Source organism: Chanodichthys erythropterus, chromosome 23 (assembly GCF_024489055.1).
Source record: "Chanodichthys erythropterus isolate Z2021 chromosome 23, ASM2448905v1, whole genome shotgun sequence".
Lineage (NCBI taxonomy): Eukaryota > Metazoa > Chordata > Actinopteri > Cypriniformes > Xenocyprididae > Chanodichthys > Chanodichthys erythropterus.
The window spans coordinates 14,791,419-14,814,209 of record NC_090243.1 but is presented as its reverse complement, the minus strand read 5'-3'; the positions used below and the strand labels follow the sequence as shown (position 1 = coordinate 14,814,209).

Genomic DNA, 22,791 nt, shown 5'->3' with positions numbered 1-22,791 from the left:
CATAATTTAACGAATTTGTTCTCGTAATTTAACGACTTTTTCTCATAATTTAATGACTTTATTCTCAACATTTTATTTAGACTTTTTTCTTGAAATTTAGCGAGATTTTTCTCGAAATTTAACAACTTTAATCTCGGGATGGTTTTATTTTTTTATTATTGCTTGGCTCTAATCCTCTTCCGTAAGTAGTTCCATAAGAGCCCTAGAGCAGCACAGAGCGATCCGGCCCCAACTACAAATTCACTCCAATGGAACCAGAGGCGAAAGAAAATTTGGTTTTGTCAGTCAAAACAAATTTAAAATGTGTTGTACACATGAAATTTGAAAATTGCCCACATCAGGTGGCTTCTCTAGTGCATTGAGCAGTTGATTATCCTCAGTAAGAAAATAAATCCTGTATGCCTCATATTTATGTGCAACACAGAGTTGTTTATTTGATCACTGCATGTAAAATTCACACTTTCTGATTGTTGTCATCTACTCTTTCCAGCATAAAAAACGTCACGCCTAAGGTGGGAGCGGAGGAGACCCACAACGCCATTCGTCGGGCGTTCGACGTGTGGCAGAACGTCACGCCGCTGCGTTTCGAGGCAGTGCCCTATAGTGACCTGGAGCGCAACAAGAAAGATGTGGATATTACTATCATTTTCGCCTCAGGTTTCCATGGCGACAGCTCCCCCTTTGATGGAGAAGGGGGTTTCCTTGCACATGCCTACTTTCCTGGTCCAGGGATTGGAGGAGATACACACTTTGATTCGGATGAGCCCTGGACACTAGGGAACCCTAACCATGACGGTATGTAAACCTGTTTATATTGGTCGCGTATAAACCCAGATTTATTGGAGAATAAATCCCAGTTCTCTTAGAGTGAATAACTTTGTTGTCTTGCCCCTGCTCTCTGGACTGCTCTAGAAAATCTTACAATATATGTATTTTGGTCACATTCCTTTAAAATGAAAAGCAACGGATATTTTGAGAGCTTTTTGAGAACAACAAATTGGTAGATTTGCTCAAGTTTATATACCAATAAACCAGTTTATATTCAAGTAAACCAGATATTCAACAGCAGAACTTTATATTCTGCTTTGTTTTCTGTCTGTGAAATAATCAGTACTTATTACTTCTGGATAAAAGTTCTGCTATTTTTCTTTCGCATCATAATTTGAGTTTTTCCACATTGGTTTATTACAGTATTGTTGTTTCATTTATTTCAGATTTACCCACCCCTAAACAGCTTGTAAAAACTAAAACAAACTGTGTACATTCTGTCAATGGTCTCTTCCTGTCTAAGTGGGCATTTCTTGACCAGACCAAACTGCAGTGTAGATCGGATGCTAAGCCAAAGTCTGTCTCTGCAAGACCAGATTGTCTCTGACAAGTGTTGCCAGATTGAAAAAAAAATAAGCAAACAAACAAACAAACAAACAAACAAACAAAAAAGCCCAAAGTAAGCGACTCAGTTCAGTCCAAACATTTGTGTGGGTTGATGGTGTTAATTGTTTTGTGGGATAGTAACTATTTCTTCTATTCATCTGAACAGTTTGGGGGCAAAAATCTAATGAGCCCACATGTAAATGAACCCTCAAAACTGCAAACTGTGACTTAAAAGAAAAAAACAACATAAAAGTCGCTTAAATATGCAGTTTCTGACATCAAGTGTTCTGCATCAGAAAATATAATTCGCGCAGAACACACAGTGTGGGGGCAGAGCCAGAGTGCATCCATTACCTCAGATGTGTTACACTTCAATATTACACATCAACTTTTCAACCAGAAAAGGGTTATTTTTTTATACCAATGCCACAAAACAATGATAAACTTGGCTTGCAACCCAGTGCTACACTTCAGGGACTTCACAGTATAACAATGGTAACTATCTCATAATTTGGCAGCAGGTACATTAGGCTACTGTCACTTTAAGACCTGACACATGAATCCATTATTCTGTTGCACATTTGTTTTCTTTCTCAACTGTTTACGTTCAGTTAAAAAGACTGTGTTTATGTGAATACTCACCAAGACTGGCATTTTTACATTATTTTGTGTGTATTTGACTGTTTAAGTGCAATAAGCAGCAAAAAAGAACTCAATTTAGTACTGAGAGGCGGCTGTATGTGCACATGTGTGAGCACAAAATCTGTGGGAATGAGTAAAATTATGCGCAATATGACGCCAAAATTCAAGCCCTCTAACACCAACAATATTCATTCAGAGCAAATGAAACTCTGAATCTCCCGACTGCATCTCTGGAGATCAGCCACAGTGATCTTTGGGTTCTTCTTTACCTCTCTCACCAAGGCTCTTCTCCCCCGATAGCTCAGTTTGGCCGGACGGCCAGCTCTAGGAAGGGTTCTAGTCATCCCAAACGTCTTCCATTTAAGGATTATGGAGGCCACTGTGGAACCTTAAGTGCAGCAGAAATTTTTTTGTAACCTTGGCCAGATCTGTGCCTTGCCACAATTCTGTCTCTGAGCTCTTCAAGCAGTTCCTTTGACCTCATGATTCTCATTTGCTCTGACATGCACTGTGAGCTGTAAGGTCTTATATAGACAGGTGTGTGGCTTTCCTAATCAAGTCCAATCAGTATAATCAAACACAGCTGGACTCAAATGAAGGTGTAGAACCATCTCAAGGATGATCAGAAGAAATGGACAGCACCTGAGTTAAATATATGAGTATCACAGCAAAGGGTCTGAATACTTAGGACAATGTGATATTTCAGTTTTTCTTTTTTAATAAATCCGCAAAAATGTCAACAATTCTCTTTTTTTCTGTCAATATGGGGTGCTGTGTGTACATTAATGAGGAAAAAACTTAAATGATTTTAGAAAATGGCTGCAATGTCTGAATACTTTCCGTACCCACTGTATATATATATCCCTGACAGCAACATAGTGTCAGCCCAGATCCGGCCCACATCTGGTCCACCTGTAATCCACATGTGTGCAGAAGATCTTCATGCTGTGGAAATACAAACCGGAAGACAGAACACAATATCATTTTTGAGATAAAAAGTCACAATTACGAGAAATACAGGCAATTACGACCTATAAAGTCACAATTTTAGTATAATTTCTTTACCCTGAGGCAGAAACAAGCCTCCATACTTCAATATCCTCTCCTTCAAATCTAACTGCCCTCTCATCCTCCATTTCCCTTGCACTCATTCCGAGCTCTCTCTCTCTATTTTCTCTATTTTCTACACTTGTCATCCTGCTATTATAGGTAGCCTTTAGGTATGTCTCTCTCATTCACCGCATTTCAAATTGTTGCCATTTCTGCCGTCTAGCTTTATAATAGGCCTATTTGTATACACTCACAAACACCCGCAAAGCACGTGGTCAACAGGAGACAACACTTCTGCGCCTCTGTCAAATCAATCCCCTGCCTGTTGCCGGGCACAGTTGTTGTGTTTGTTTTGTTGACGTGCAGTGAGGGATTACAGCTCTCTGAGGCCACCGTATCCTCCCTCACGTGGGCCGACAATTCCACTCTCTGGTTGTGGACATCCTCTACCTCCACCGTCTCTCTGCCTTGTCAGAGAGTTCAGCTGTAAGTAGGTCAGGCTGTGTGTAAAGCAGAAAGTGACAGGGATTCTGGGAGTATAATAAGGGGGACACATCTCAAGATGTTTAGTCTGGGTTAGGGGGACAAACTACACAGAAAAATGCAATTTTCTCCCTTGCGCGGACACTATTTTCAAATTCGTACCTTCTCTTTCAATTTTATCGCTCTGCGTGGTTTCAGAAGCAGACACAAGGAAACATTACGGCTGGGCTGTAGAACTGTGTGTGTGTGTGTGTGTGTGAAGGAGAGAAGTTAGACCTCACAGCAGGAACATTCTAGGCTGAGAGAAGGAGAGATTGTCTGTGACGATAAAGGTGAAATACACAGAATAGAGCAATAAAACCATGTGTTTACTTGTACAACTGCAGCTACAGTTTAGCACCAAAACTGTGAGCAGATAAAGCCGTGTAGCTTCTGTCCTTCTGCTATGGGCATCGTGGTGCAGCGGTGGAAGATCTGGAGTGATAACCAAAAGGTTGGAGGTTCAAATCAGCATGCCAAGGTTTGATTGGCTAGCATGGTCCCATTAGCCTGTGGTAGTAGATGCCACATATGCGGTAAAAAAAAAAAAAAGCATCTTTCTCCATTGATAAGCATTCAGAGCAAGTCAAGTGTCACTATTATTATTGCTTATATTTGAAACTCGAGCACAGGGGTTTTCAAATTTTTAATGCCAAGGACACTCAAATATAATGATGGAATTATGATATAATAAAGGGATCCCCTTCTTTAAATATAAAAGCATATATTTTTACACTGTTAGTACAAATATATATAGTTTTCTAATATTAATTTAATATAAATAAAATGTTAAGTGTAGCATTACAAAGACTTATTGTTTCCTAAATGTTAAAAAAAAAAAAAAAAATGTTTTAAAGCAAATTATTAAAATATTTAATGGAGAATAATTTCTTTATTAAATTGACATTTTTTCTACTCACTATTAATTTTAGATGTATAAACCTGAATTTTTTTAATTCAATTCAACATTATTTGCATAGCACTTTTCACAAGAATTATGATTTTTCATCATTTATGACTTTAGAATTACCGACTCAGATTCTGTTAACACGTTAAAAATAAGTGCATTAAAATTTATTTTGGATGCGATTAATTGCGATTAATCGCTTGACAGCACTACTGGCATTAAGTTTAGCAATATTTAAATAGTAAAAAAAAAATCTGTAAAAATAATAAAAAATTACCAGTAAATTTTCCATTGTTTAAGGACATTCCAGTCAACCCTAAAACACAACACAATGCGTAATTCAAAATGGGGTAAAATACCTGTGAAAAATCAATACAGAGAATTCCTTCATATTAATACAGTAAATTGTGCCGAACCGGTAGTTTTATATCTAACATCCAATTCAAATCAGCCTTCGGCAAACAAGAACATGTAGGCTATGTAACAAGAAAATGCGGTAATATTTCCAGCTCTCATACAGGCACCATTATACTCTTGAAACGATAAGCAGCAAATGTTTTGTTTTTCACCAAAATGTCCCCGGGGAGGGGTACACACAGCCGAACAAGGATTCCGACGGATTCTGAAGTTTCCCGCACTTTTAAGTCGAAGCGATAACATCGGCTACAGTGGAAAATATGTAACATTCATGTGGCTGCATTCATGCAGGAAATTAAAATTCCAGAGTGATATTTTCTCTCCCTCACCCAAATCAGGGGTCTGCTGTGTTGGAAAAACAATCAAGAGTGAGGAATGCCCTGAATGTTTCGTGAATCAGGAGCCATGCTTAAATAATTCAAGAATTTCCCCTACATTTCTGATGAACGCATTTAGTCGCACGTGTTGGGGCCATCCACAAGAGCAGGCAGGAATTGTAGTGGATGTTGGAGGAAGAGTAGAGAGGAACTGAACATCTGAAAAGCTGTGCAAAGAACAAGCTCTGTTGGAAGAGAATAACTGGCGAGATAAGTGTGGATGATACAATAAATCCACAGAGGAAGATGAACTTTTAAATTACATGGGTCAGCTGGCTATCAACATAGAGGAAGAGAATATTGATTACAGATGTTCAAAGTTATATATTTTTAAAATCGACCAGTCAGTGAAAAAAAACCCTACATAATATATACAGACAGACCGTTTAGATAGATAGATAGATAGATAGATAGATAGATAGATAGATAGATAGATAGATAGATAGATAGATAGATAGATAGATAGATAGATAGATGCTGAAAATTCAGCTTTCCCAACACAGAAATAAATTATTAATAAAATAGGAAACAGTTATTTTACATTGTAATAATATTTCACAATATTACTGTTTTTACTGTATTTTTGATCAAATAAATGCAGTCTTGGTGAGCATAAGAGCTTAAAAACATTTTTAAAAATCTTACCAATGACAAACTTTTCAATTTTTTTTTTCTATAAATAAGATAAACATATGATAAACATATATACAGAATCAACATAATCAACACAATGGTGGCAGTCAAAAATAAAGTCAACAATCCAATCGAAATCTGATAGATTCAACACATTATAGAAGTTAAATGCAAATGCGGTTTTACGTCGTCTTGTTGAAAGCAATGCTGCATTCACGTTGTGTCAGAATTACTGTAATTATAGGATTACGAATCTAAGATGTACACGTCCTCATACTCAAAAATTATACATTTCTATGGCAACTTACAACGGCAAAACAGATGCATGTGCGGCTTTGTTCTCATTGACATCAAAACTTAATCACTACATGAATTTACTTATAAAAATGTTGAAAAAAAAGTAACATTGACTATAATTAAAATGACAGAAACATGACAGAGAAGTCGGGACTTTCATAGTTCAACAAAAACAAACATGTTTGTCCACTTGGAACCTCATAACTATAGAATTTCCAACATTATAAACATAGCATCTGTCATGTGACCAGTCTGTGATGTCAATGCATACTCAAAAAGCCATAAACTGCAGCTAAAGAGACTGAACACACGGTACACACTTAATATAACAAGACAGAATTAGCATTTATGAATAACCAATATGTGATTTGAATGGCCTGCAGTAACTGCGTTGTACTGTATGTGATCCATATCCTGTATATGTAAGGAGAGCGACTCATGCTGCTACACACCAGGCCTGCTCTCAAAATAGGCTCTCACCCACCGACTGGAGCATTAGCATTCCATGTGGGTAGCAGCAGCACCTTCCGCCGGCACAGCCTGCCTCTCTCTCTCACTTTGTCCCTCTCTTCCCATTCAAAATTTGCCTCACACAGCATTGTGAGTAAGGCTTGGATAACTTGACGTGTGTGTTTGAGAGTTTAAATACTGTCCTTAATCTCTCCTCACTCCTGTGAGTGACTGTCTCAAAGCCACTTCCTCTGGATTAGGTACCAGCCTGTTTTTTACTCATGATTTCTTAGCTTGCTAAAGTCAAAAAAGTCTTCAAATACTGCCTTAGATACTGTCTTTCTTCTTATAAAGCAGTTTTATAGTGAATTTAGTGTAAAATTGAGCTTATAAATGTGGATTATCATTAACATTAACAATACTGCATTTTTGAGTTGGTTTGTTTTCAAGGTCAGCACATATTAGTAGATGAAGATCTGAATTTGAAACAGGAAAAGCAGCGGTAGAGCCAAAGTAAAGGCCGTAAGTCTAGTCTAGACGTGAGAGCCGAACAAGAGGAAGAGAGGGGTTTTTGGACAGATGAAGAGAAAAGAGAGAGAGATGGCCGAGCAGCTGTTCTCTCCACAATGCTTCATCTGTTCATGGGCACCGGCTCATTTCTTCACACCCAAGAATGAACCTGAACCTGATCTCTCCTGGAATCAGCCATGGCTAACAGAAGAACGCCAGGAATCTGAGTTCTCAGCGTTCTGTTCTGTTCCGTCTCCCTCTTTCTCCATTCCTGATCCAATTACTCAGCAATGGCCTTCTCGAAGGGCTAACAAAAGCCCTCTTGTTCTCAACCATCCCATGTTTTTAATCACCACTCATGGTGAAATGAAGACTAATAATGTTTCTCATCCATAATTAGCATTTCAGGGGGGATTCCTCTGAATTGCAGTTCAGCTGTGTGTGCTTTATGAGCTGTGTTGATGCTAACTGCTAATGATTTTTTCCACTGTTAGCATGGTGTTCTTAGCTATCTTACTGAGTATGAATCAGCAAGGGGGTGCGTTAGCAATGTTAAGCAAGGTTTTGCTAGCAAATTGTAATGGATCGGGTTAGCAGAGAAGATCATTAGGCTGGTGTATTTGTGGGTCTTGCTAGCAGGGTGTAATGACTTGTGTTAGCAGGGTATAAAGCACAGAAATAGAGCAACAGAGTGGTGATTAGCATGAAACAGTTTCTGAGGACAACTCTGGTGAAAAAACTAGCATATGCTGGTTAGGTACACAGCAAAATCTCCAGAGTTAAATCAACTCTGTTCAGAGTACATATGGTCCCTCTCTAAATAGTGTTAAAATAACACTAAAGCAGATTTAAAGTTAATGAGATAATTAAGCAATTAATTAATTAATGATTGTGCATTAGTGATTGGTTTGATATATTAATTTTGTCTCTGTGATATTGTGAAGCACTTTGGACAATTGGAATTGCAATAAAATGTGCTATATAAATGAATAAAGTTGAAAGTTGAAGTAGTGATGAACACCTGCTGTTAACAAGCAGAATCACTGAAGAAAAGAGAAACACAACAACTACAACTGACTTCGGTCACAGCCTTATTAATTGCTTAATTATCTCATTGACTTTAACTCTGCTTCAGTGTTATTTTAACACTATTTAAAGAGGGACCAAATGTACTCTGAGCAGAGTTTATTTAACTCTGGAGATTTTACTGTGTATGTTTTGAAGCATGGCAGCTGATTTGACCTGGTTTATGCTGGTCTTTAGTTGGTCATGAGCTAGTTTAAGCTAGTCCTGAACTGGAGCTAGTTGCTTAGGACCAGCTTAAACCAGCTCATGACCAGCTAAGGACCAACTAAAGACCAGCTTAAAGGGTTAGTTCATCCAAAAATGAAAATTCTGTCATTAATTACTCACCCTCATGTCGTTCCACATCTGGAAGACCTTTGTTCATCTTCGGAACACAAATTAAGATATTTTTGATAAAATCCGATGGCTCAGTGAGGCCTCCATTGCCAGCAAGATGATTAACACTTTCAGATGCCCAGAAAGCTGACGTATTTAAAACAGTTCATGTGACTACAGTGGTTCAAACGTAATGTTATGAAGCGACGAGAATACTTTTTGTGCGCCAAAAAAAAAAAAAGACTTTATTCAACAATATCTAGCGATGGGTGATTCCAAAACACTGCTTCATGAAGCTTTGCGAATCTTTTGTTTCGAATCAGTGGTTCGGAGCATGTATCACACTGCCAAATTCACGCCCCCCAGTGGTGAACCATTTCGAAACACTTAAGGCAGGAACACACCAAGCCGATGGTCGGTGCTGAAGTTGGTCCTCGTCTGCTTTTTTTTCGGCCGATTCGACATGTTGAATCAGCGTCGGAGCTCGTCGGTCTGTCGGACCATCTGATCATTCTGATTGGCTTTTCAGCTACTGCCACCTGCTGGTACGGAAAGGCATTTCATCTTACGCAGGCGCAGAACGGACGTGTTACTTGGCTGCCGGGCGTTGGTTTGGTGTGTCAGGGCAACTTTGGACCTAGACGCTGCCGACGTGAGCCAACCCCGCAGTCTGCTTTTGTCGCCACTAGTTTGTCGGCGTCGGCTTGGTGTGTTCCTGCCTTTATGACGTAACAAAGCCTCGTTTACTGAAATCATGTGACTTTGGCTTTGGAACCACTGATTCGAAACAAAAGATTCGTAAAGCTTTGAAGCTTCATGAAGCAGTGTTTTGAAATCGCCCATCACTAGATATTGTTGAATGAAGTCGTTATTTTGTTTTTTTTGGCACACAAACATTAAGGTTGAACCACTGTAGTCACATGAACTGTTTTAAATAAATCTTTAATAGCTTTCTGGCAAATTACTCAATTAGCAAACCATTTCAAAGAAAACATGGTGAGCGTGCCACTTTGTTGATAATCGTACACCTGCAAAACAAATGCTAGCATTGCAAATTTCATTTGGTTTCCAAAATGCACCTGCAAAGCTAAATTTAAAAATGATAAATGAATTTACCATGATTAATTGTATGATTTTAGAAGTTTCAAAAACTGTATGTTCTTCGTGTCATCTTGAGGCCCTTGCCATCTTGGGATAGAAAAATAAGTGGAAATAGTGCAGACAAATGGCTTCAACAAAAGCATATACCATCAATTAAAATCCTTGTAGCTCTCAGTAGGGCTGACTTTAAAGGTATATAAGTCTCCTATATAGAAAATTAATGCTATTTTTACTTCCAGAACCAGACTATTGTACATCTAAATGACATTCTAACATCCTCTGTGGAATATTGTAGTGCTGTTTCACACATTTTTGTTCATGATCTCCACGTGATCATGATGTTATAGTAGATACTACCCAGAAGCTTTTTGCGCACTGTGAAGAAAGAGATCGTAGGGAAAAATCAAACATGGTTCACTTTAAAAGAGGTGAAAGGCATTTCTCTCAAAGAGACGAGTTAGGCCTTGGGCATTTACTGTTTTCTCTGAAATCCTGTTGACAATGCTGTAAGTGTGGGCCAGTGTAGCAGAAACAGATTTAACATTCTTCTAGACAGATTATAAAGAGGAAGTCAGTAAAGCAATTGGTAAATTAATGAAATAGAGATCTTGCTCTCCATTACCTGTGCTTTCCGTCTTTAGATGAACAGGACGTTTGTCCCCCAGCAGAGAGGAAATCCGTATGGGATATAAAAAGGGTGTAACGTGCCCCAAGGGTATCCTGACTGATGTCTTTGCGTGCGTGTTTAGCCCAGTGCCTCAATGTCACAAACATCCACACATTCACACGGATCTTGCCTTACTGAATTGCTCTCCGTTCCCCTGAGAAACGTTGAGTGATGTCACATCCTTTGAAGGCTAATGAATCCTTGAAAGTTCATCAAGCTGTTCGCTGTTATTAAAATAATTTCCTGGCAGTGCACGTGGCAGAAAAGCTTGTCAATCATTCAGCGTTGTGGGATGATCCACTTCGACATTTCCCATCTCGTGTTTGGAATCAAGCGGATGGATCCATCATCTGTAATCAGAGCCCAGGTCTCTGGAGCCTAGTGTGTGTGAGTGTGAGTGTGAGTAGGAAGTTCATCATGCGGCTTAAAAAGGCATCGCTCATTGCACAACGAGCGAAACTGACATTAGAAAGAAGGTGAGATACAAAGAGAAAAGACTATGGGAACATTTTACTAATTCCCTCCTACATAATGGGATATATGTAGCTACAGGAACCAATTGTTGTGTTTCTGTTCCACACAGAAGTGTACCATGGTATTACCATGGACCTCATACGATTATAATGCCATGTTTTTTTGTTTATTCCCTTAGAAAAATACTGGAAATAATATGGTCCTGCGACAGCAATACTATGGTACTTTGAAACATACCATGGTACGTGAATATCCGTGACAAAGTACTTATAAGGTCCATGGTCCTACTATGGTAAATTCCCCAAAAATGTGGCAGAACCTTGGTCACTTTTGAAGCATTTACTGTGGTAAAATCATGGTATTATTTTAAGTACTTTTGCAGTAGAGAAGCATGGTATATTAATATGTGAATCATTCAGTACTATGGTATATATCAATGAACCATAGTATTGCAATGATTTATTGGACGTTGGTAATACCATAGCCTTCTTTTAAGTAACTTAGGGTACCATATAAATACCATGGTACTTAAATATTAATGGTAATCATATGGTATACTGTATATCAACGTACCATGGTATCATGCTTTTTGGACATTTACCTTGGTAATACCTTTGAAGAACTTTGGAGTACCTTGTAAATACCATGATATATAAATATGGCAGTTATTCGGTAACATGGTATTGTATATATCAGTGCACCATGGTATTACCATGCTTTTTAGACATTTACCATGGCAATCACATGCTGCTCTTTTAAGTAAATTCAAGTACCATATAAATACCATGGAACATATGAATATAATCTTTCAGTACGTTGTTGTTTTTTTTGGACATTTACCATTATAACACAGTTCGTAGATACGGGAAGAAGGAGGCGGGAAGAAGGAGGCGGGAACCGGCGAACGTTCAACAAAACTTTAATTCCAAAATAAACAAATACAAAACGAAAGTAATGCCGGTAGACCCTCGCGGACGTCTGCCGGCCACACAAACATAATAAAACATAAAATAAAGTCCAGGCCTGGTCCTCTCTCATCCTTCACTGTCTTCGCTCCTCCTTTTATGCTCCCGGAGCTCCTCCGTGAGGGACTCAAGGTCGGTGCGCCTCCCAGGTGGAGCTCATTAACTCTCGCGCCGTTCCCTCACGGCTCTCGCCCGCCCTGGTCGCCACAACCATGTAAATACCATGGTAAATGAATAATCATTCTGTGCCATCATATATATATATATATCAAAATACTGTGGTATGAGCATGTTTTATTGGGCATTTGGCACCTACATTTTAAGCATGAGTGAAGATAAGGTAATTCCCAGATTGATGTCAGTGGTCTTGACAAATTGAACAGTCTTTTCATGTCCGTGTCCCATTTTTGTTTCCCATCACTTTGCTTTTCTTCTCCTCTTTTTGATGTGTGAACTTGCCTTTCAGCTGCCTGCTAATTAATCAGGGTCTTGGGTCTTACATAAGAGATGTGATGGTTCAAACACAGCTGTTCCTGATTGAACTTCAGCAGGAGCATCTTGGGAGAACTGAGTCAGCTGATACTGTATGACACTCACACTTTATTTCACACATCACCAGATTTTTCCCGCACTGGTTTTATCCTCCTTTCCCATGGAGAGAGGAAAAAAAATGTAAAAATATTTTTATATTTTATGAAAAAAAAAAAAAAAGTAGGCCTAAATGTATGGTTTTTTGACATTTTTTGCTTAAGCAATTGCTGTGATGTCCCAAATGGCACACTTACTGTGCTCTTGCAGTCTTGTGGACTTACAATGGCCGCCATATGCTTGTTGTCCTATAAGTTTACAAGTCCGAAGGGTGTCCCATTTGTTATTTTACATTTCTGAAGGGTGCTCGCAAGTACCCCCTTTGTGGCCGATATGTGTGGACTCGGAGGAAGACTGTGAGGGCTTATTAGGGCTCAGTTTGGGACAGGGCCTTGCTATGTGGTTACTGGATGAATACACCCTGCCTTAAAGGGACAGTTCACCCAAAAATGAACATTCTGTCATTATTTACTCACCCTCATGTCATTCAAAACCCGTAGGACTTTTTTTCTTCTGTGGAACACCGTTTTGTTTATAGGGTATTTGTTTGTTTTGATTCACTGAAAAAGAACTGGCTCATAAGAATCATTTGTTTGTTCATATGTGAATCAAACTACAATGATTGCATTGGTTTCTGATTCATTAAAATAAACAGGCTCATAAGAGTCATTCAGTCACAAATCAAACTACACTGGCCGTGATGTGTGTTTTTGATTCACAAATTGACTCATAAGAGTCATTTGTTCAGGAATTAAATTACACTGATCTTGCTCTGTTTTTGATTCATCTTTGTCTCACACTGTTTCCCCCCTATTTTTCTGAGGAGTGAGCATATAAACTACATTTTTATATTTTAGGAAAAAATATAACTGGTTGCTGTTCTGAGAACTGGCTCATAAGAATCATTTGTCAATTTTCATTCACAAAAAAACTGCTAACGAGAGTCATTTATTCGTTCTAATTCACACAAAAAGTAATGCTCATAACAGTAGTTCATTTGTTAATCAAACTACAGTGTTTGAGTCACTAAAATGACTCATAAGAGTCGGCTCATAAGAGTCATTTACTCATGAATCAAACTACACTGTGCTGTGTGTTTTTGATTCTTAAATTAACTCATAAGAACCTAACTATAGCTACTGGTTTTGCGCTATGATTTTGATACATTTCTCTATCCTGGCTTTATCCTTTATCCCTGAGAGCATAAGTGAACTAAATTTTTATATTTTATGAAAAATTACTATGTTTAACTTTAATACAGTCATGTTTTGCAAGTTTTGGGATGGCCCAGGAGTTGATTAGCAGTTGCTTTATTTCAAAAGAGCTCATCCAAGTCATTAGATGGCAAAGATTTTTCCTTAAAAGTCTAAGATTTGAAATGCCATTCACGTCTTTAGCATAAACGGTGAAGGATGATTTATGCAACAAAGTTTTGAAAAACTGATCGCTCTAATTTCAGACAGTTCAGTTACAGTGCGGCCCATTTTCTATCATACTACAAAGTCTCTCTCTTGATTACATTCTTGCATTCCCGCCATCCTGTTAATCATAAATTCCTAATAACGATTCTGTGTTGTGTACATACAGTTTATTTCCTTCTAAAATCCTACCAAACTAATATTTTTCTCCGATAACAGAACTGTAACTGGTCTCGTGTGTTTTGTTCGCTCAGTAGCATTTGGTCAATTGTGTATTTTGGAATGTTTTGCAGCCTCGGCTTTGATGCCGCAGAATTCTCCGGGGCAACGTTCCATGCGCTGAAATAGACCGAAATATCCAGGCATGCAAAACGCATCATTTGATCTGCGTCTCCTGCGCCGAGCAGTTTACATAAAACACAAGTTGACTGAATGAAAATGTGTCGTATTCATTTGTGTCAGCAAATAAAAGATAGTGAGACGGAGTGCATCACAACTGATGGTGAAGAGGAAGGATAGACAGCTGTCTGTAGCTGCTGATGTGGCTGTCATGGGTGTGCTGTTTTCTGCAGTCCTCTTTTTCCATCGCATAACGTCTGCCTAACTTTGGTGTTTGGACTGTTTTCTGGCCTGTGGCGTAAGATCCTGCTTCCAAACCATCACGGGACGAGCAGGGTGGGGTTTTCCATTTGTGCACAGAGGGAAGATGCTCAGTGTGGATGTTTGATGTGAGGGTGTGTAGTGACAGCGTTCATACTGTAATGAATCCCAGCAGTAGCTGTGGTTTCTCTGGATGAGTTATTCTGGAGTGGAAACAGAGATGGATAACAATTACGCACACAAACAACCACACGCACAGATGCAGAAAGCAGCTTTGATTTTGACATATCATTATATCTGACACATGCAGACTTTGCTTTGAATTTAGTGGCATTTTCTTTGTTTTAGATCATGTCATGAAACTCTAGATGGCACAGGCTGATTTTGCTTGCAATCATCATTTTCTATAGGGCACAGCTGATTGGTTACTGCTTTATCAGTAGCCAATGAGCTCGCTGCTCAACCTTCAAATACTTGGTCACCTTCTGCTGTAGCAGTTTGCAGCGCACTTTCAAAAACCCTCCACCTTCCCCAGCTCCACCTGTATAGATTTGCTATGGATAATTAATGTATGCTATTGTATGGCAGCAGCATGTCTTACTTGGGACTTTGGATAAAAGGACCAGCTCATGAGAATCATTTGGTCATTTTGAATCCAAAAAAACCTGCTTAAGAAATGACTCATAAGTGTTGTTTATTTGAGAACTGGACTACAACGGTCACATGGTATTTTACGGAAGAGGATTAGGGCCAAGCAATAATAAAAAAATAAAACCATCTCGAGATTAAAGTTGTTAAATTATGAGAAAAAACTCGTTAAATTTCGAGAAAAAGGTTGAGATAAAATGTTGAGAATAAAGTAATTAAATTACGAGAAAAAACTTGTTAAATTACGAGAAAAAATTCATTAAATTATGAGAAAAATGTTGTTACATTTCGAGAAAAAAGTCGAGATAAAATGTTGAGAATAAACTCATTAAATTATGAGAAAAAAAGTCATTAAATTATGAGAACAAATTCGTTAAATTACGAATTCTCATAATTTAATGACTTTTTTCTTGTAATTTAATGACTTTATTCTCAACATTTTATCTCGACTTTTTTCTCGTAATTTAATGAGTTTATTCTCAACATTTCATTTTGACTTTTTTCCTCAAAATTTAACAAGTTTTTTCTAGAAATTTAACAACTTTAATCTCGAGATGGTTTTATTTTTTTTATTATTGCTTGGCCCTTATCCTCTTCCGTAGTATTTGACTCACATACACAAAAAAAAGCCAGCTCATAAGAGTCATTTGTTTGTTTTGATACAGTAAAAAAGAATCCACTCATAAGAATCATTCATTTTGATTCACTAACTTGGGAATCAGTCTACAATGGTCGCACTATTCGTTTCACTAAAATGAACCGACTCAGAGCCGTTTGTTCACAAATCAAACTGAACCATTTGTGCTGTGCGTTTTTGATTCTCTCAAAGAATCGAGCCATTTGTTGATATACCATCTTGATATCTTGCTCTATGTTTTTGATCTACAACAACAAACTGTCTCATAAGAGTCACTGATTCAGTGATCAGATTGACTAAAAACACCAGCAACTATAAGAAGTGACATCAGAGCATTTTAATGGCGTCTTAACCAAGATGCGGTACCTTTATCTGAAAGTTATTCCATCAATTTTACAGTAATTTGAATGGTTTTATTTGTGTGTTTTGTGTGTATAGGGAACGACCTCTTCCTGGTGGCGGTACATGAGCTGGGTCATGCGTTAGGCCTGGAGCACTCCAACGATCCCACTGCCATCATGGCCCCTTTCTACCAGTACATGGACACAGAGAACTTCAGACTGCCACATGACGATCTGCAGGGCATCCAGAAGATCTACGGTAACATTCACACTGAACACACTAAATTCACGAACAAACACTAAATAAAAGTCAGTGTGTGGCTCAAATCAGAACTTCTTAGAAACCACATAGCAGCCATTCAGAGACTTTCCTCATAAAATGTAAAAATCAAGTGCCTTATTCTTGTCCGTGAGATGTTCAGATCGTCTTTCCTGAATCCCATCCAACATACAAATCAAATCCAATCAAACCACAATGTTGCACTGTTGATTCACTAAAGTGGTCTGGTTCATGAGAGTCATTTGAGTCACAAATCAAACCACACTGGACACATTGTTGCCGCATCCCAAATCACGTACCGAGTAGGTAGGTACTACGTTTGAATTTGAATTTACTTTGCGGCCGTTAAAAAAGTATGAATTTAACATTTTCAGTTAATCAAAAATGTATTTAATTTTAAGTTCTGTTAATGTAAAATACAATCCGATGACGTGTAAACATGTTTCATTGTTTTGAGTTGTGTGAACACTTCTTTTAATTTAGACGAACTTAAGTTAAGTGAAACTGGGCTGGGATTTATATTTCCCATCATGCTTTGCCCATGGCACTTGAAAGGGAGAGTAAATGCTAAAATTAAGTGTTATATAATGTTTTTTGCACAAGATTAATTGTAAGGGAGATTTAGCAGTAATTAGTGTTTTGTTATGCTAATTTAGAAGAGTTTCTGTTAATGTGGGTTTTTGGAGATTTACCATCATGGTGACAAGCAGTGCTTGATAAGTTCACGTTACTTAGAAATGCGTTTTATTGTGTCCAAAAAGCATCTTCACCTTACTTAAAACATTATGTTGGATCAACTTAAATAGTTGCATTCATTTTGACAATTTTTAAGTTCATGTCACTTAGAAATGCATTTTATTGTGGCAAAAAAACATCTTCACCTTACTTAAAACATTATGTTGGATCAACTCGAAATATTGCTTTGAATTAATGTAATTCTCCCAATTGGCTTAAGTTAAAAATTCTAGTGGAAAGCGTTAACATTTTTTTTTTTGTTGTGAACCAATGTTTTATTTTTTAGAGTGTAAATCCGCCATGTTGTTACTATTCATAAATCCTTTCTTGTGGCCTCATAAATTGTACATCGAATGCGCACTTCAGAATCTAGCCAGAAGTTGTAGGTCATCCAGGGACTTTTCGCCTACTGTTTATCGAATACTATGTATTTAGCATACTACTCTTTTGACTTATTGTTTTTCGACCAACTAAACAGTAGGGAAGAATTCGATTTCAGATACAGGTTTTATCTTCTTTTCCTGTGGAGAGAGCATAAATGAACCACATTTTTGTTGCTATGTGGTATGGTGGGTTGCTTAGCCTTAAAGTGACAGTACACCCCAAAAATGAAAATTCTGTCATCATTTTTTCACCCCAAACCATTAGGACACACTTTCCTCATAAATAGTGCCTTATTTTTCCTCTGTTCCTCCACACCAATTCAGAATATCATGTCAGTGAGATGTTCAGATCCTCTTTCATGGATCCCACCCAACATCCGTCCCTTCAGTCTTCCTCTTTCCTCCCCCCGACACAGGAAGAGACCACAGAGGGTGGAGATACTCGTACTACTTATGTATCATGCACACATTCCCAACCACATTCTCTCAATATGCATTACTCTAACCAGAGCAGATCTCTCTCTCTGTATCTGTCTGTTTCTTTCACCCTGTGTTATGTAACATGAAGGGCTGTAATCCTCGCTCTGTTTCAGGAGATTTGATATCAAATAGTCACTCCTCTCTGTGGTCCTGTGGGCCGCTCACATCTCCAGAGGGGTAATCCTGTCAGGCTGCCCTCATACTTAAAATCATTCATTATTTTCTCCATTTAATCACCTATCCTTTCATTCTCACAGAGGATTTCTTGACCTCTCGATCTGTCAGCTCGTAGTGTTCTGTTGGCTCTTCCAAAAATCTGACGTCTTAGTTCATTGTGCTAACAGCTTGAACTCTTCAGCGTGGGTCAGCCGTCTGCTGTGATAATGAGTCCACAGATAATCGAGGTGTATGCTGGACTATAACTGATGCGAGAGCACATTATTATACCAACACTCCAGATGAATATTATAAAACCAATTATTCGGTCAGATAGATTATATAGCTTATTGTACCTTTATTTTTAAAATAATGCATTCAATAAAAATAAATATATATTCAATATATTATACAATGCATGACAAATATGTGAACAAATATATACACAAATAAAAAATATTTATATTTATTAAATATTTTATTTATACCAAATATACAGTATAAATAAATATAATCTAAAAATATGTAAAAAATAAAATATAATATAATTTTTTTTTTTTTTTTTTGTTAAAAACAATTGTTGGATGACCATTTTATTTTATAATAACACAATGTTATTGAAGTATTATTGGCCATGAAGTATTATTTGGTGAAATAATTGTAATATATACTACAATATAAATATAATAAAATATATATAAGAAAATATATAAATTATGTTTACAATATAAGATTTTTAATAATACTATAACTTTTTTTCAAAATAATTATTTATTATTATTCATTAAAAATGTAAAAAGTATTTATTGAATCATATACATTTTATCTTTTAGGCCCATTTAATTAATTAATTTTTTAATTGAATTTAAATCATTTGTTATGTGTCTTTATAAAAGCGACAACATAAATATGATAAATACACATAAGTGAGTCAATATTTCTTCACATGGCATTTAGCCTCTAAAACTTTTATAAAACAGCATCATGCTTAAACACATCATTCAATAAATTATTTTTTATAATTCCAACAAGTAATATAGTACGTTAGCTTAACTGTAGGCTGTTATATTTTAGTCTAAATACTTCTTATGAGATCAAATTTTGCATTTTATAAGGAGGTTTTTGGCTACAAACACACTTAATTGTGAAAAAAATCACTATAAACTAGAAAACATTTGGTGTTTGATAACACTCATCTCTCCCTCTCTCTCTCTCTTCAGGACCTCCAGATAAACTTCCTCAGCCCACGAGACCTCTACCGACGGTCCCACCCGCCCGTTCACACCCTCCCGCAGATCCACGCAAAAACGACCGGCAGACGCGTCCTCCACGGATACCAACCGGCGACAAACCAATGCACCCGAACGCTAAGCCAGACATCTGTGACGGCGGCTTCAACACACTTGCCATCCTCAGGAGGGAGATGTTCGTGTTTAAGGTAAGCCAGCAAATGAGACAAACTGTATCTGTCTAAAATGCACAAAACAACATACACACAGATTCTTAAATACTATATGAAATGAGCTCATTTCAAGCTCATGGTCTCATAACTGCCGCTTCAACACAGCGTTTAGAGCGCTGGCAGCCTCAGCTGACAAACACACACGTGGCGGCCGCAGGAAACATTTCAGCCAGCGTTCCTCCTCCTGTGTGTGGGTGTTTTCTCTTTGTTCTCTTGAGCTTGTGCTGAAGGAAAGTGACCTATTAGTCAGAGCCAATGAGCTTTTCTTTGCTCGCTGAACCTGAGAGCTGCCTTCAATGAATCCTTAAACCTCTAGTGTGAGAGTTGAGTGTATCAGAAGAGCTGAGCGTTAGCAATCACTGTGTGGATGACAGGGTGTGGATTATGAGGCTCTGACCCTACTAATGAAAGCTTGAACCTCACCAGTGGAAAAAAAGATAAAGGGAGGCTCAGGGAAAGCAGATCAACTAAACTGTTTACAGCATTTTCGAATAATGTCTTGTAATTACATATCATAATCTCATGTTAATCAGAGTAACTATAGCAACAGAAGGGTACTTGAGTGTTTTTCTTTAGGATCAGTATGGAAGTACACAGTCAAAACATTAGTATTAATATTACTTAGCATCTGTTTGTTGTAGATTTGCATATCACCAATATATTGCCAAATACACTGGTTTTATGCTATAGATCAGTTAGATTTAAAAAAAAAAGAAAGAAATACTTCAATTCAGCAAGTATGCATTAAATTGATTAAAAGTGACGGTAAAGACATATAACTTCTTAACGTTCTTGAACTTTCTGTTCATTAAAGAATCATCATATTAGAATGATTTCTGAAGGATCATGTGACACTGATTGAAGTAAAGATGCTGAAAATTCAGCTTTGCATCACAGAAATAAATTATAAAGTATAGGCTATTACAATAGTTTATTTTTGAATGGTTTTATATATATATATATATATATATATATATATATATATATATACACAAACTTTTATGTTAGATGCAATTAATCGTGAATAATCGATTTGAGCTGTCAAATCGATTATTCACAATTAATTGCATCTAACATAAAAGTTTGTGTGTGTGTATATATATATATATATATATATATATATATATATATATATATATATATATTAGTGGTGGGAGTTTATCGGCGTTAACGTGTTGCGTTAATGTGAGACTCTTATCGGGCGATAAAAAAAATAGCGCCGTTAATCTATTCTCAAAGTTGGGTTGGGAGCTGGTCTATACTACGCAAGTTATGATGACTTTCACCTTGATAGTTTAGCACGAATGTATACCTAGCCGAACTGACCCTTCGCAAAGACCCGCCCCCCTTAGTTACTGTTGCTTTGTCTGACAAGCCATGGTGCTGTCAGGCCACACACAGTGATAAATGCATCACGGAGCAAAGAGGAAACTGACAACACATCAACAGACAAGACAAAGCAGGTTACTTATGATATTAAACAAAGTCCCAGCTTTAAAACTGTGTCGTTTTTTAAGAAATTCAAACAATAAAAACCGTTTTGTTGCTCTTTAATGTGCCATTACCATGATCGTGACAGATTGCTGTAGCGCCTCAGCTCAAGAGGCTCGTAAACCGATCATCTCTTCCTACTAGTCCATTTATAGCATCAAATAAACATGAATGAACATGAGAATCAATGTTGTTTTAAACGCGGTAAGATGTCAATATACACAATTTTTCAAGTTTAACTCCACTGAGGTTAATCTTCTATAGACCTGTGAAGTCAAATAATGTGGCATATCTCCAAAATGCTATAGTAAAAAGGATATATATGAGGTATGCATACTGTATGGGATGCCCCCTATAGAAATAGACCATTGGTATTTTCTACTTATTTGAAATGAGGTGTTTATAGGCCTAATCAGACATCAGACATATATAGGCCTATATATATATATATATATATATATATATATATATATATATATATATATATATATATATATATGGGTAGCACACATATTCTGAATGTCTTCGGCAGAATTCAAATGAGCCATTTTATTCTAGATTAATTCCAAGAATACAGTGAGATTAATCTAGATTAAAAAAATTTATCTATGCCCACCACTAATATATATATATATATATATATATATTAGTGCTGTCAAAGCAATTATTCACGATTAATTGCATCTAACATAAAAGTTTGTGTATATATATATATATATATATATATATATATATATATATATATATATATATATATATATATATATATATATATATATATATATATATATATATATATATATATATATATATATATATATATATAAATATATATACACATACACACACACACACATATATATATATATATACTGTGTGTGTGTGTATATATACACACACATATATTATATATTTACAAACTTTTATGTTAGATGCAATTAATTGTGAATAATCGATTCGACAGCACTAATATATATATATTAGTGCTGTCAAATCGCTATAGATATATAAATTATAATTTATGAAAAATATGTAAATAACTATATATATAATAATAAATCTTTTAAAGCTTTTTTTTTCCTTTTTTTTTTTTTTTTACTGGTAGCCAATGTTCTCAGTCTTTCAGAAAAGTGATGACTCCAAAATCCATGACTGCCAAAGTCTGCAAACTGAAATCAGTACAAAGATTTACATATCGCAAGTGCATCAATAAGGGAAAAAGTTACAAATCGATGTCCACTAACTGCTCAAGGGGTGCCAAAAGAGGTTTGCGGGAGATAAAACAACAGATAAACAATGGAAACGGCTTTAAAAAGATGTTTCTCTTTGAAAGTATAGTACGCCATCTCACTTATGGATAGCACACATCTTGAGGAGATGTATGTGAATAGACACTGTGTTGTAACTCTCTGATCTCCGTGTGCGTCTCTGAAGGCCACAGCAAAGATTTACTGTGCTCTCGCTTAACACACAGCCAGTGTTTTTGTGTATATTTTTCTCTGTTTAAAAATAGATGGAATTCATTTGTCAGACTATACACAAAGTATCTTTTTTTTTTTTTTTTCTGAATAGCCAAACTCTTGCTGACGTGTAGATTTATTCCACTTGAAGAGGGTTTTTGTTGGGCTCTAATCTTGTCACTAGGTCTCCACTCCCAGTTTCACAGCAGACGCCTCTGGGAAAACAAAATCTATCATGAATGCTGTTACATTTCCTCACTTACTCACTCAGTCGCTCGCTTTCTTGCAGGCTGTAAACCGGAGTAGTCTATCATCGCGGCTAGAC

The 22,791-nt window shown here is 36.9% G+C and overlaps 1 protein-coding gene across 4 annotated transcripts in view; it reads left to right on the top strand.

Moving 5' to 3' along the window:
- LOC137013944 (matrix metalloproteinase-16-like) overlaps positions 1-22,791 on the top strand; it is a 74,961-nt gene that overhangs the window by 31,518 nt on the left and 20,652 nt on the right. For all 4 annotated transcript variants that reach the window (XM_067378003.1, XM_067378004.1, XM_067378001.1 and 1 more), the window contains 3 exons: positions 491-795; positions 16,117-16,278; positions 19,274-19,491. In XM_067378003.1, coding sequence (XP_067234104.1) covers positions 491-795; positions 16,117-16,278; positions 19,274-19,491 — 685 coding nt within the window. The remainder of the gene's footprint in view (positions 1-490; positions 796-16,116; positions 16,279-19,273; positions 19,492-22,791) is intronic.